Source organism: Ovis canadensis, chromosome 19 (genome assembly GCF_042477335.2).
Source record: "Ovis canadensis isolate MfBH-ARS-UI-01 breed Bighorn chromosome 19, ARS-UI_OviCan_v2, whole genome shotgun sequence".
NCBI classification, from domain to species: Eukaryota; Metazoa; Chordata; class Mammalia; order Artiodactyla; family Bovidae; genus Ovis; species Ovis canadensis.
This window is the reverse complement of record NC_091263.1, coordinates 43,095,316-43,108,175: the sequence shown is the minus strand read 5'-3', so window position 1 is coordinate 43,108,175 and position 12,860 is coordinate 43,095,316. Positions and strand designations below refer to the sequence as shown.

At 46.8% G+C, this 12,860-nt stretch overlaps 1 protein-coding gene across 1 annotated transcript in view; it reads right to left on the bottom strand.

The window, feature by feature from the left end:
* PDZRN3 (PDZ domain containing ring finger 3) overlaps positions 1-12,860 on the bottom strand; it is a 269,039-nt gene that overhangs the window by 16,073 nt on the left and 240,106 nt on the right. The window contains exons 4-5 of the mRNA XM_069562134.1: positions 6,526-6,773; positions 3,112-3,199 (exon numbers count right to left, since the gene is read on the bottom strand). Of these exons, the coding sequence (XP_069418235.1) occupies positions 3,112-3,199; positions 6,526-6,773 (336 nt within the window). The remainder of the gene's footprint in view (positions 1-3,111; positions 3,200-6,525; positions 6,774-12,860) is intronic.

Below are 12,860 nucleotides of genomic sequence, written 5' to 3'. Positions count from 1 at the left end.
ACTTCCCTCATGATCTACTGATGTTTCTCTCTAAGACCTGGTTTGGAGCTCATTTTAGCCCCCTTGTTGAAAGTATAGCTCTCCTATTCTGATCTCAAAATGACATCAGGACACAGCATAGGTGACGGCGGCCTCAGAGCCTGGCTAGGATGCCACTGATGAATCCACTGGGAAATGCAAGCAATAGACTGAGGGAAATAAGCTTTCTTCAGACGTCTGTTTTCTTAATTGCTTACAGGAAGATCCAGAACAGGTGTTCAGTACCTGAAAATTTATGGGTAATTATTTGGCAGCTCAACCCTTGGGCATACTTGGGTGTAATTCTTTTAACACTAAGCAGTTTCAAAATAACAGGGATTTGACGCTTACCTAAATATGATCATTTTGTGTACTTTAAAAGACAGAACATCTGTTTTTCTCTGTGCATTTGCTTGCATAATATCCCCAAACACTCATGTATTTTCCTCCTATATAATATCCATGGAAATAGTTCTCTTTCAAAAGGTGCAGATGTTGATCTAATCCAACTGAGAAGATGAGCAGTTGAGACTGGCCCCCTATTCACAGCCAGCCTGGGTTGGTGTTGGGGGTGGGGGGACAACAGGCTGATGGGACTTAGAACCGTCAACAACCTGTGTCTGCTAAGAAATCCTGCAAGGAAGTGGGGATGACGGTGCACACCATTCCCCCTAAAACTGGGTCTGCTTTTGCTTTCGGAAGCCCAGCTCTTGGCTGTGCTGCTGGTCGTTAACCTTCTTGAACTGACTGGGCTGCCTCCCAAAGGCACGCCTCCAAAAACAGAGCCTTCCTGGAGGTACAGACACTGTTCTCTTCTGGTGAGCCGCCCCAGGGAGGTTCAGGAAGAATCTTCCTGAGTCTTGACCTCTGATCTGAGGACAGGCCACTCATCTGAAACCACCAGATTTGCTTTAGGAGACAGCACTTAGTAAACAGAAATAACCTGGAAACATCTAAGCTGCTATCAACAGAAGTTCAAGTGTAAAAGTGGTCTTCCTGCCTGGTGTGGACTCACTGTACTTCATGGTAACTGCTCAAAGGAGCTACAGATGGAGGGTGGCCACTGTCTTGTTCTCTAGATGAAAAGCTTGTGTCTAAGCTAACCGCTATGAATCAAAATAGGTACTATGAGCTCTTTAAGGGCTGGCAGGGTGACGACTTGCTAATTTTGTGTTTGTAGCACCAAACTAGATATTTAATGGAAGATGCTCAGTAAAAGCAGGTGAGCAGAAATGAACATAAGCACGTATACAGAGTCTTTGTGCTGCCTGTGTATGAATGGGAAGAAGTCTGAGCTGAGTCCTGAATGTCCATGAGGGGCTTAGTCATCTCTAGTCCATGAGGCCTCACTGCACGGATGGTACGGGTGCTGTTAAGATGCTGGGAGGCACAGCTTCACACCACAGGGAAGGAAGCGCACAAAGCCTCACTCATGTGACCGGTGACAAGGGCAGGTGGGAGCGGGGCTTATCTGGGCCTGTGGCCTTCAGGTCAGGGCCCCTGGGACTTCACCATGTGCACGGAAGCACCTGGGGGTCTTGGTAAAATGCAGACTCCGATTTTGTAGGTCTGAGGGCCCAGATTCTGCATGTCTCACAACCCCTCAGGTACTGTCGCCCCAGTTTTTACAGCACACTTTGAATAACGAGGCTCAAGGGAGGTGTTTCAGAGTAGCCCGCTCCAGTCCAAAGCAAGATGTTCTCAGTTCACGCACAGAAAGTAATTTCATTTAGGAAGAAAGACTCAATTTGGGCTAGTCTCAACGCTTCTTTGCTATCAGCCTATCTCCTCAGACAAAGAGAAAGCAAGCAGGAGGTAGTGGAGAGAAATGGCCCTGGGTGTCCAGCCCTTGGCAGCACCAGTGACAAGCGTTAGGATTTAAAAACTGCCTCGTGTCCACCGTGTTTACTGTACGGCCATTCTATTCATGGAAATTGATGCTGAATTTTCTGCCCCAGCAAGTGATAAAGCATTTACTTTAAAATTTTCTTTAAATAAGCTGGGTTGAGTTAAAGGGAAAGAGAAAGCAAACAGTGGTTCTGGTGGTATCTGGATATAGCCAGATAATATAAGGCAGATACGGTGGAACTCAGTGACCCTCCAGAGACCACATGCAGACTCTTAGAGACAGGAGCCTTTTTCCAGGGAGAGACCACAGCTTTCCATCAGATGCTCAGAGACATTAGAAACTAAGATGGATGTTAAGACTCCACCACTGTGAAGTTGAGCATAACTTAATACCAAGGGGTTGCAAAGTCTACACCTGAAATGGAGCAGGACTCTATGGGTCTGCCTGCCTTCTGTCTGCAGAAAAACTTCACTCAGAGAAGTGAGAACATGCAGAAACACAGGAAACAGTCAAAGGAGACCAAATAATACTTTGGTCACTAAGCATAATCAAGGACCTGGCAAAGAACCCACTTGCCAACGTAGGAGACATAAGAGACGCGGGTATGACCCCTGGGTCAGGAAGAGCCCCTGGAGGAGGGCATGGCAACCCACTCCAGTATTCTTGCCAGGAGAACCCCATGGAGAGCAGGGCCTGGCGGGCTGTGGTCCATAGGGCAGCAAAGAGTCAGACACGACTGAAGAGACTTACTTAGCATACAAGCACACAAGGACCTTTAGTTCCTTCTCAAGGGCTATAGATAATATTCTGAGCCATATCCTATGACTCTGCCCTATAGATACTGCCTTACAGATGCCAGGTGGGAGAAGTTATCTACCAGATGACCAGACTACCCATGACATAAGCTGCCACCAACCTGGCCTCTTTAATGGCTTTTGAACAGCGAGCAGCTGACCCCACTTCTGGTTACACACCGTCCTCCATAAATCGAGCTCCCAAGGTATTTGATAGCTTTTTAATGACCTCTGCATCATCACAATGATCATCAAAAAGCAGTGTTGTCTTGTAAAGGCTATTAAATAGCTCTTCTTGCAAAGCAGTGTTCCAGACAGCTCTAGACTCATCAAATGCGCTTCTTCTAAAATCCATGAAAAGTGTACTTTACCTGAGCATCGATAATATATGCTGATAGAGAACTTTCTGCCTTAATAATGACTGTTCACAGGAGATACAGACGTTCTTACCTCTAGCTCCAGCTCCTCCCTGTCCATCTCCTGATGGATGCCTGCGATGTAGTCGTTTGGATCATAGTATTCATGGGCTGAGGGATGCCTGGAAAAGGATGAAAGGATGTTAAAACGGCCCTGCTTGCAGTTATGAGTCTCTGTTTTCCCACCAGGAACTCCAGAAGGGTCACAGGGTAATTCTCAGAGTCTCAGGTCTTAGTTCGAGTCTCTTTGGTTGTGTTTCTCGGCAGAGACAGGACCTCCCTCGTAATATTTCCATCATCTTCATTTATGTCCATTTCTTCTGGAAGAAGGAGTTAAGATGCAGGCTGAGGAGAAGGGATGGCGTGGGAGGCAGGGGTTGGCAGATCTAAGCTAGTAGATATAGGACGGAAACACAAGGTCCCGCTGTATAGCACAGGGAACTATGCTCAATACTCTGTGATAAACCATAATGGGAATCCAATATATAACTGACTCTCTGCTGTACAGCAGAAACTAACACACTGCAAATCAACTGTACTTCAATTTGAAAAAAAACTGAAAAAGATACAAGTTAAGAGGAAGACTGGCTTTGTTCCTTCCAGTGGCCACGCCCCTGGCCCACTAGTCATTCCAGTCAATATAACTAATTTCTAACTCAGTCTCTAGTCCGGACACAGAGTTATGGTTACTGCTCGGGGCTTCATCCTTAGATTTTATCTCTGAGAAGGAAAAAAGCTCAACTTCAGGCAACACTTAGAGACATGTGCCGGCCTCTGACATAGGTTCAGAGGGCTGTGACCGAAACTGATGCTGTCATCTAGCACAGCCTTCTTTTTTCACCTTTTGATGGTCTCACAATAAGAAAAACGTTTGATATCACAACCCATGCACTGGTACATGTCTGGAATATATGTGCTTGCGTGCATACAAGGCATATATGTATATATGCATGCTCCCTACACGCATGACTAGGAGAATGGAGGTGTGCATTTCTCTAGGTTAACACGTGTGTGAAACAGAATTCACAGAACCCACCACCTCTTTGGCAAAACCACTAACGGAACCTCTCGGAGCCAAGGCAGCAGCTCTAAAAAGTGTCAGACGCAGATGAAGAGCTTCAGCTGGACTGCTAGCTGGGGGCCCAAACCTTTAGGCCCTCAAAGGTCAGCGCAGCTATCTGGGGACGCTGGTCTTCTCCCCCGGGGGGATTAAGTTTTGAAACAACAGAGGAGCAGTCACTCAAGTGAAGGCTGGCTTTCAACTGTCTGAACCCATCAGGCAAATACGCTGCCTACACATCCAGAGCTGTGAGCTCTGAGGATGTGGCTGGAAGGCCTAGGCTCTCGGGCCTCTTGGTTACTAACGCGCCACCACGCACCCTCCACCCCACCCCCTGTTCAGCCCCTGATGCACAATCCTGCTCTCCTCTGACCTTGCAGCCAGGACTGGGGCTGGGCTGACCTCTGCACTCTCCTGACATTTCTCAAATAGCCCCTGGGGGGCTGGTGCGAGTCATGTCATGTTAACTAGACTTTAAGAGGAAAAAAGCCTGTGACGGTGATGTTCAACATTGAGAGTCAGAAGCAGCCTTACAGCCTCATCAACATGAAAGGCAGTTGGAGTCTAAAATGTCAAATAACTGATCTGACTGATTGCAGTCAGAGAATGGTCTGGTTGTTCCCTAGTAACTGGGATGCTCTGGAGCATCGCTGGTGAGGTCTGTGAGATGAAGTGTGACCGGCTTGCCTTTCAGTCTGGCTGGCAGCTTGTGGGGGGCGGAACCGCTGAGTGTGTGGTTCCCTGTGGCATGGGAGGGACAGGCATGAGAAGTAGGTGAGAGCAGGGTGCTGGCACGCCGCCCTGTGCCCCGTGTCAGACAGGTACCCCCTCCTCCTCCACGCGCTGTCTGCTGCAGCCCAGTTCCCTTTGCCACACCTGGGGAATCAGCCCTGGGTTCTAATGACAGCTAACTGTCGGAACCACGGGATGAAAGGCCAGCCTCTGTCTGGCATGTGATGGACACAGGAAATGCATGCTTGTTGCAACTACTGAGTTGCTAACAGAAACCCAACAGGTACCACTCAGAGGCTGCCCCTAGAAGAGGTGGACGTGCCCTTTGGAATAAGGCATCGAGGCAACGACCTGGACCAGGAGCAAGATTGGAGGAGGCAGGAGGGACTGTAGTATCAGCCAGAGAGGCTAAGAGGGGAAAGTGGACACCCTGTGCACAGACAGACCAAATCGCATATGACAAACCACCTTAAAATGAACATCTTTTAAGCCACACGGACACCTTAGCAAATTTCCTGCTCTTCATTTTTTTTTCCTTACACATTTTACACCACTGATTAAATCAACAATGATCACTGCTATCATTCATCCAGTGCTTACCATATGCCATGCTGAGAATTTTCCACACGTGACTTCATTTAATCTTCCCACAATTCTAAGAGATGGGTACTATTATGATCTCATTTTAACAGAGGAAAAATAAGGCCCAGGCAAACAAACTACAAGTTACACAGCGAGAGATTAGTTTGAGCATCCGGTCTGGCCATGTCAAAGGCTCTGAGCTACCTGATGTCTCTGGCAGTAAGTGCAGTAGGAGGAGAGCTGTGTAAAGTAACTACGTGATGTGTTGGATCACAGCTGTTATTCAGTCGGTAAGTGCAGTACTTATATGAGGCGCGTGTGGATTTATTCCATGGATCCAGGTTTGAAATGAGACCCAAGAAAGCAGAAGGCACCACCTCTAGGGCTCTCTCTACACTCACAACTTACTCTGCTGTCTCCTTAAAAGAACCATCAGCATTCCCTGTAGTGATAACTACCAAACCTTTCCGCTGCCATTTGCGGTGATTAAATTTTATTCTCAAACAACTTTTATGACATTTGTAAGTAATTTTGTTCTTCGGCTATAATTTGAATAACTCCGCTCCAGGGTTATAATAAAGTAATTAATATGTCGGGGCGGTTTTGAGCAGGATTCAATTTATCACCTCTATAAACAATAAAGTGAAACATGGGCAACTTGGAAGAAAACGGTTAGGATGTGTTCATTTTTCTCCTCACACAGAAGGGAAGAAACTGACTTCCCTGTACTTCTGTACCCCCGCTAACACACTCAAGATGCATGATCACGGGCTTCCCTGGTGGGCCACTGGTTGCTAATCCACTTTGCGATGGTGGGGACACCCGCTCAATCCCTGGTCCGGGAGGATCCCACATGCCGTGCGGCAACTAAGCTCGTGCGCCACAACCACAGATTCCACACTCAAGAGCCTGTGCTCTGCAACGAGAGAAACCACTGCATTGAGAAGCCCATGGGCCACATCTAGAGAGTAACCTCTGCTCGCCACAACTATAGGAAGCCTGCATGTGGCAATGAAGACGGAGCATAGCCAAAAAAATAGAAGTTGGAAAAGGATGTGTTATCACATTACTTACTCCTCTGGCAAGAGATAGGGATCCAGCACCGGCGGGGTGGGCGAGGACATCTTGCTCAGGGCCATGATGTGCTCAAAGGTGATGTCTGTCTGTGTTCCCGTGTCCACCATCTGTGACTCTGACGGAGGGGTGAACATTTTGGTCCGTGGTGTTCTCCTCAACACCTGGACCACGATGGGTTCCTTGGCTGTCTTGAAGGCTTCCACAGCCTGGTCATGAGTTGCTCTGGATAAGTCTTTGCCATTGACCTGTTGAAAAATATGAGAGTGCTTACAGGATTATAATTAAGCAGGTTTTGTTAAAGATTAAAAATTCTATTTGAATTCAACAGCATTATCTTTTTTTGCCCCCCTCCAGTAGTCATGTATGGATATGTGAGCTGGACAACAAGGAAAGCTGAACACTGAAGAATTGATGCTTTTGAACTGTGGTGCTAGACAAGACTCTTGACAGTCCCTTGGACTGCAAGGGGATCCAACCAGTTGATCCTAAAGGGAGTCAGTTTGGAATATTCATTGGAAGGACTGTTGCTGAAGCTGAAACTCCAATACTTTGGCCACCTGATTTGAAGAGCTGACTCAATGGAAAAGACCCTGATGCTGGGAAAGATTGAGGGCAGGAGGAGAAGGGGACAACAGAGGATGAGATGGCTGGATGGCATCACTGCCTTGATGGACATGAATTTGAGCAAGCTCCGGGAGCTGGTGATGAACAGGGAAGAATGGTGTGTGGCAGTCCATGGGGTTGCAAAGAGTTGGACATGACTGAGCGACTGAATTGAACTGAATTAAGCAGAAGCTGGGAAGATGGTTTTCGTGTATAAGCAGCTAAAAGGAAAACATGGGGGTGTCCAAGAACTTCACTGCTTAGTGTCAGGTTCCCTAGGAATACCTGGTGGGAAGTGGGTGAGTGTGGAGGTGTGTGGATCAGACATGAAACAATAAACCTCATGGTGGGGAAGGCTTGGCTTCCTCCTGGAATGTCTTTACACAGTTTCACCCCCCTCCTAGTCTTGCCTGTGAGAGAAAGGAGCAGCCTCGGGTTCCAGCCTTTATTGCGCCATACGAGCTATTAATAACTGGATGTTAATTAATTTTTCTCTTTGAATGGTGTGCTTTCCCAGTGCATGTCAGGTGAGACTGGCTTTCCTTTCATGGAAGGGATGTGGCATTTCCTTCTTAAATGAATGCCTTTGCTTTTCCTTAAAAAGTCAATTGAGAAAATTAAGTCAGTGATAATCAGGCCATAGGTGGATATGGCAGGGGTCAAGAAGGAGCTCAAATGACCTGACACTTCGGTGATGTTTGGGAAACAGCGTCTAGCTTTACTGCTCTGCTGTTCCCGACTGTGTACAGTCCTTTGCTGTGGCGACCTTTCCTGAGCGCCCACTGTCTATTGCACGACTGGAGTGAAGATGCCTCTTAACACTTTTCTCATCACAGTCTTGGCTAGGCAGCAGGACCAAAGCATGTTCATCCTCCTCCCCTTATAGCCACACATAAACCACATGAGATGACCTCGCTAGTTACTAATGGGTGACAACTTCGGATGCTGCGAGCAGGATTCTTTCCAGTGGTAGAATCCAAACTAGCAGAACATGGTTCTCTTTAGAAGAGCTTACATGAGAGGAAAGAGAAGGCAAAACCTTACATCTAGAAAATGGAAGTCATTCCCAGCAACACGGAAGCTATTTCATTTACCTTCCCTGTCCCATCCCTCACAGCCAAGCAATGTGACGCTGTGTTCCAATGCTTTGGAGATGTCTAAGAATGGCACTTGCATCGTAGTTATCAGACTCTGGAATGTTTTTGTATTATTCCCCAAGAAGTCGGTCTACTTTTTAATGTTAGCAGGAGCTCCGCAGAGTTTCAGATCTTTTCTGGACAGCAGCACTGACAACTTCATGTCATTTGTTTATAAATGCCCAAACCAACTCTGAACCTTGCTTGTCCTGCCCGGCTTCTGCATTTCCACCCTCAGCAGCATTTACTTCAAAGCATACAGACAATTAGGCCCATCCTCTGAGGTAGAGCACTTCAGTTTCTCTGTACCCAAGCAGCACATGAATACTGATGGCACAGCAGTTTTTCTGTTTTGTTCTCAGCCCTTTCACTCTGGCCCTACGGGGATGAGAACTCTGAGGCTGAAATGCCTTGAAAAAACTGTTAGGTTGAGGAATAGATGTCAGATTCTTTCCTTGTAATGAAGCGCAAATAAATCACGCCAGTGGAGATTATTAATGATTTGGAGTCAATCCACTTAAGTAATTTACTATCATTATAAGGGAGTTAGGCAGAGCAGGAACTCGGAGCTGTGAAATGCCTCGAGTGCACCAGTAAATAAGTCAATGGCTGAACCATCAAAGTCTTACAGTCCCTCATCCTGAAAGGCTGGGAAGCCAGGATTTAACACCACAACTGTCTTCACTCTCCTTCCACTGAGGACAGAATGAAATGACATAAAGGAATTCTTCTAGCTTTCCAGACCGGTTAAGTACAGTGACCCCTTCTCTGCTCAGAGCTGAGAACTCTGAGGGCCCAGGGATAAGGTAGGGGGGATGGAGTGCTGAGGCTGAACTATCTGAGCCATATCTTCCATTAATGCCTGACAGCTAGAGTCAGATAATAAAGGAATTCATGATGTCACAGCAAAATTTGTCCCTGGATCCCATTTATGCCACATCACAGCACCCTTTGGACATACTGGTTTGGCCTTTGCCAGCTCTCCATGCTGGCGATGGCTGACACTAAAGGTAGTTTTAGTAAACTCAACACAGTACGACTTTTGAATGGTTTCTGCAAGTTATGTCAAAACTCTTTCTCTATAATACAAGGACTTTTGCCAAAAGAGAATGACATGGGATTTTCTTCTGAGGAGTCTTCAAATTGTGTCTCAAAAAAATCCATCCTGGGAGTCTTTACTTTTTAGCCACGTTATAAGGTCTTGCAAATACCTCAGCAGAAAGGTTCAGTTCAGTTGCTCAGTCGTGTCCGACTCTTTGCGACCCCATGAATCGCAGCACGCCAGGCCTCCCTGTCCATCACCAACTCCCAGAGTTCACTCAGACTCACATCCATTGAGTCTGTGATGCCATCCAGCCATCTCATCCTCGGTCATCCCCTTTTCCTCCTGCCCCCAATCCTGCCCAGCGTCAGAGTCTTTTCCAGTGAGTCAACTCTTCACATAAGGTGGCCAAAGTACTGGAGTGTCAGCTTTAGCATCAGTCCTTCCAAAGAACACCCAGGGCTGATCTCCTTTAGAATGGACTGGTTGGCTCTCCTTGCAGTCCAAGGGACTCTCAAGAGTCTTCTCCAACACCACAGTTCAAAAGCATCGATTCTTTGGCGCTCAACTTTCTTCACAGTCCAACTCTCACATCCATACACGACCACTGGAAAAACCATAGCCTTGACTAGACGGACCTTTGTTGGCAAAGTAATGTCTCTGCTTTTCAATATGCTATCTAGGTTGGTCATAACTTTTCTTCCAAGGTGTAAGCGTCTTTTAATTTCATGGCTATAGTCACCAATCTGCAGTGATCTTGGAGCCCCAAAAAATAAAGTCTAGCTGCCTGATATAAAGCTTCTCTCCTTGTTCCTCCTGCTTCCTGTCTGCAGCAAGAGCTTGGACTGAGTTTTCTTTCCACTAGATCAGACAACATTCCCCCTGGGGGAGGCCTGAGGTGTGGGTTTAATTGGCGCTCTCCTGTGTGGAGGTCTGGTTCCTTTTGCTTAGTGATGGAGCTGGGTCTCTGAGGCCAGGTTAACACACTGAGGGATGCAGAGCAGAAGAATGGAGAACTGGCATCTCCTGACGACTGTCACTGAGCAAATGAACGGACTAAGCTTAGAACCTCTTAATCCCAAAGTTCTTGTCACATTTGAGAACACGATCCTTATGCTTTAGGCCATTTTAACTTGGATCTTAACTCCCTGCAGCCCAGAACACACCGATTGGTGTAGCTATTGTACAAATGGTTTGTAAAGTGACACAGGGACATCTTATTTGTTCCCATTGACATTTCTCTGGTCTGTATAAGACAGTGAGTGAAAATGCTTTTCTGATAAGGACTATATCTTAGTGAGATTATTTTTCTAGGAAAGTGATGGTATCTGCTGCTTTACTTGCATAGGTGTTAGGCAGCAACACTACAACTACTGAGGACTTCCCTGGTGGCTCAGTGGTAAAGAATCTGCCTGCCAAAGCAGGAGATGTAGGTTTGATCCTTGAGTGTGGATGATCCCCTGGAAAAGGGAATGGCAACCTACTCCAGTTTTCTTGCCTAGGAAATTTCATGGACAGAGAAGCCTGGCGGGGTCGCAAAGAGCTGGATATGACTTAGTGACTAAACAACAAAGAACTGCTGAGCAGATGCTTAAATGGTACCTAGAAAATGAAAGGACGGACTCTCCTGCATCAGTCTATGCTAAAAAGATTCTTGGGGACAAAGAGCTGCCCTGTGTCTGCGTGCACACTTACAAACATAAGAAGGTTTTTCTGCATCTCTCTAACTTAGGCTATTATTAAAAGGCATTGATGCAACAACACCCATAACATCCCTAGGGTCTAAGATGCAGAGAAAGAATAGTGGCAACCCCTCTGGGAAGCCAGGAACCTGAGGGTGACTGTGAAATGTCCTCTCATCGCCCACCAGATTGTCACCCCTGCTCACGACTGGGTTCCACAGAAAGAGCGCCGTACCTGGTGGGACACCTTCAGCAGCCCTCAGGTGTATGTTAATCAAGCACAGCTCAAATATGCCTCCTCCACAAGGCAGGGGGCCCCCTCCTGTCTTACAGCTCAAGGCTGCAGTGCCCCGGGTCCCAAACCATGGGATCGGACCAGGGTTAGAGACTGTTGTTTTGGACCATTTATTCTGAGTCTCAGTTTGTTCATGTGCAAAATAAATGTACTTATAGTGTTATGCCTCTTAGGGTTATTCTAAAGTTTAATGAAATAATCTACTTTATAGCCTAGCATGCACATAATAAGAATTTACTAAGATACCAGGGCTAATAGGGATCCTGCCCTAGAAGAGCCACGTTTTCCCGGGAGACGACAGTCTGCAAATCAGAGCCGCAAAATGCAGCCTGCTTAGGTAGCCTTAAGAGACACATTAGTATACTGAGGGGCTTCTTTATTTTTCAGCGAAGTTCCGTAGCTCAAATGTTCCCGAGCTGACGACATACATATTAATGTTTTCAGTCTGCAGGCTGGAATTCTCTGTGTGTGGGGGTGCAACAGATACATTCTACGGGACTTGACCCCTGCCACACAAACTTCCTGACAAGCTACTGCAAGCATTGGTATATTCTTCTAAAGAGGATGAGACGATGTGGGACTTTACTCTCCTAGACAATCTATTTTTGCAGCCAAATTTGTTTTGAATTACCTTGTGCACATAACACTTATTACCCTGTCATCTTGGAATCACATCAGTGAGAGACTCAGCGAGGTGATAACTCCGGTGCACGCTGTCAGCCGACCGAGAACGACAACCTTTATTCCCGGGATTAGCATTACACCTACATTACGCCAAACGGCGACGATGATGGCTGCAATTACAGGCGCGAGGCTCATCCCGTGACGTTTGGCCCAGTCAAATTAAATATCATTAACTCGCCCAATTGAGCAGATTGCTTTTTAAAACAGTTTATGCGGCTCTAAAACCAAGTAAATGGAATGTTTTCGAAAGAGAAATGCTGATGGCAAACTTTATTATACATTAAATGCTTAAGTTATTCACCTAAGGCTGAGGATGGTCCCCTGGGACGGAGGTGCAATTAGGGTAAAAATCGAGCCGGTTTGTCTCAGGGCAAAACAGCGCTGCTGCAAATCTGACAGGACACTGAGGGAACTTATAGAGGTCCCTGAGCAGGAGATCTCCAGGGATGAGATGCTGCAGGCATGCAACGATTGCTTCCTGGTTGCACTGAAGCCTGGGTAGCATGCTGTGGCTCTTTGAGGTGCCCATGAGTGCATATTCCACGGCCCTGAGAACTAAAGCAAAGCTGGGGTGCTCTTCCATTTGGGGGTAAATCTCACTGATAATCCCCCTGTCCATCCTTCATGCATTCATCAAGCATTTACTTAGGTTATTTAGTGAGACTTGCTCCCCTCTTGGCTGCAGGGACACCACTTGGAAGAATTTCTTGGGGAAAGATGGCACAGGAGAGCCACTGACAAAACAATCAGAAGAAACACACTGTGGGTAGCATTTCCCCCTGGCATCTAGTGAGGGGCTTGATCTGGCCGAGGAGGCGAGTCTACACTGGAACACTAAGCTAGTGAGTTACAAAGAGTCTTAGTTTGCACTGTCTACCTAGACATTCCAT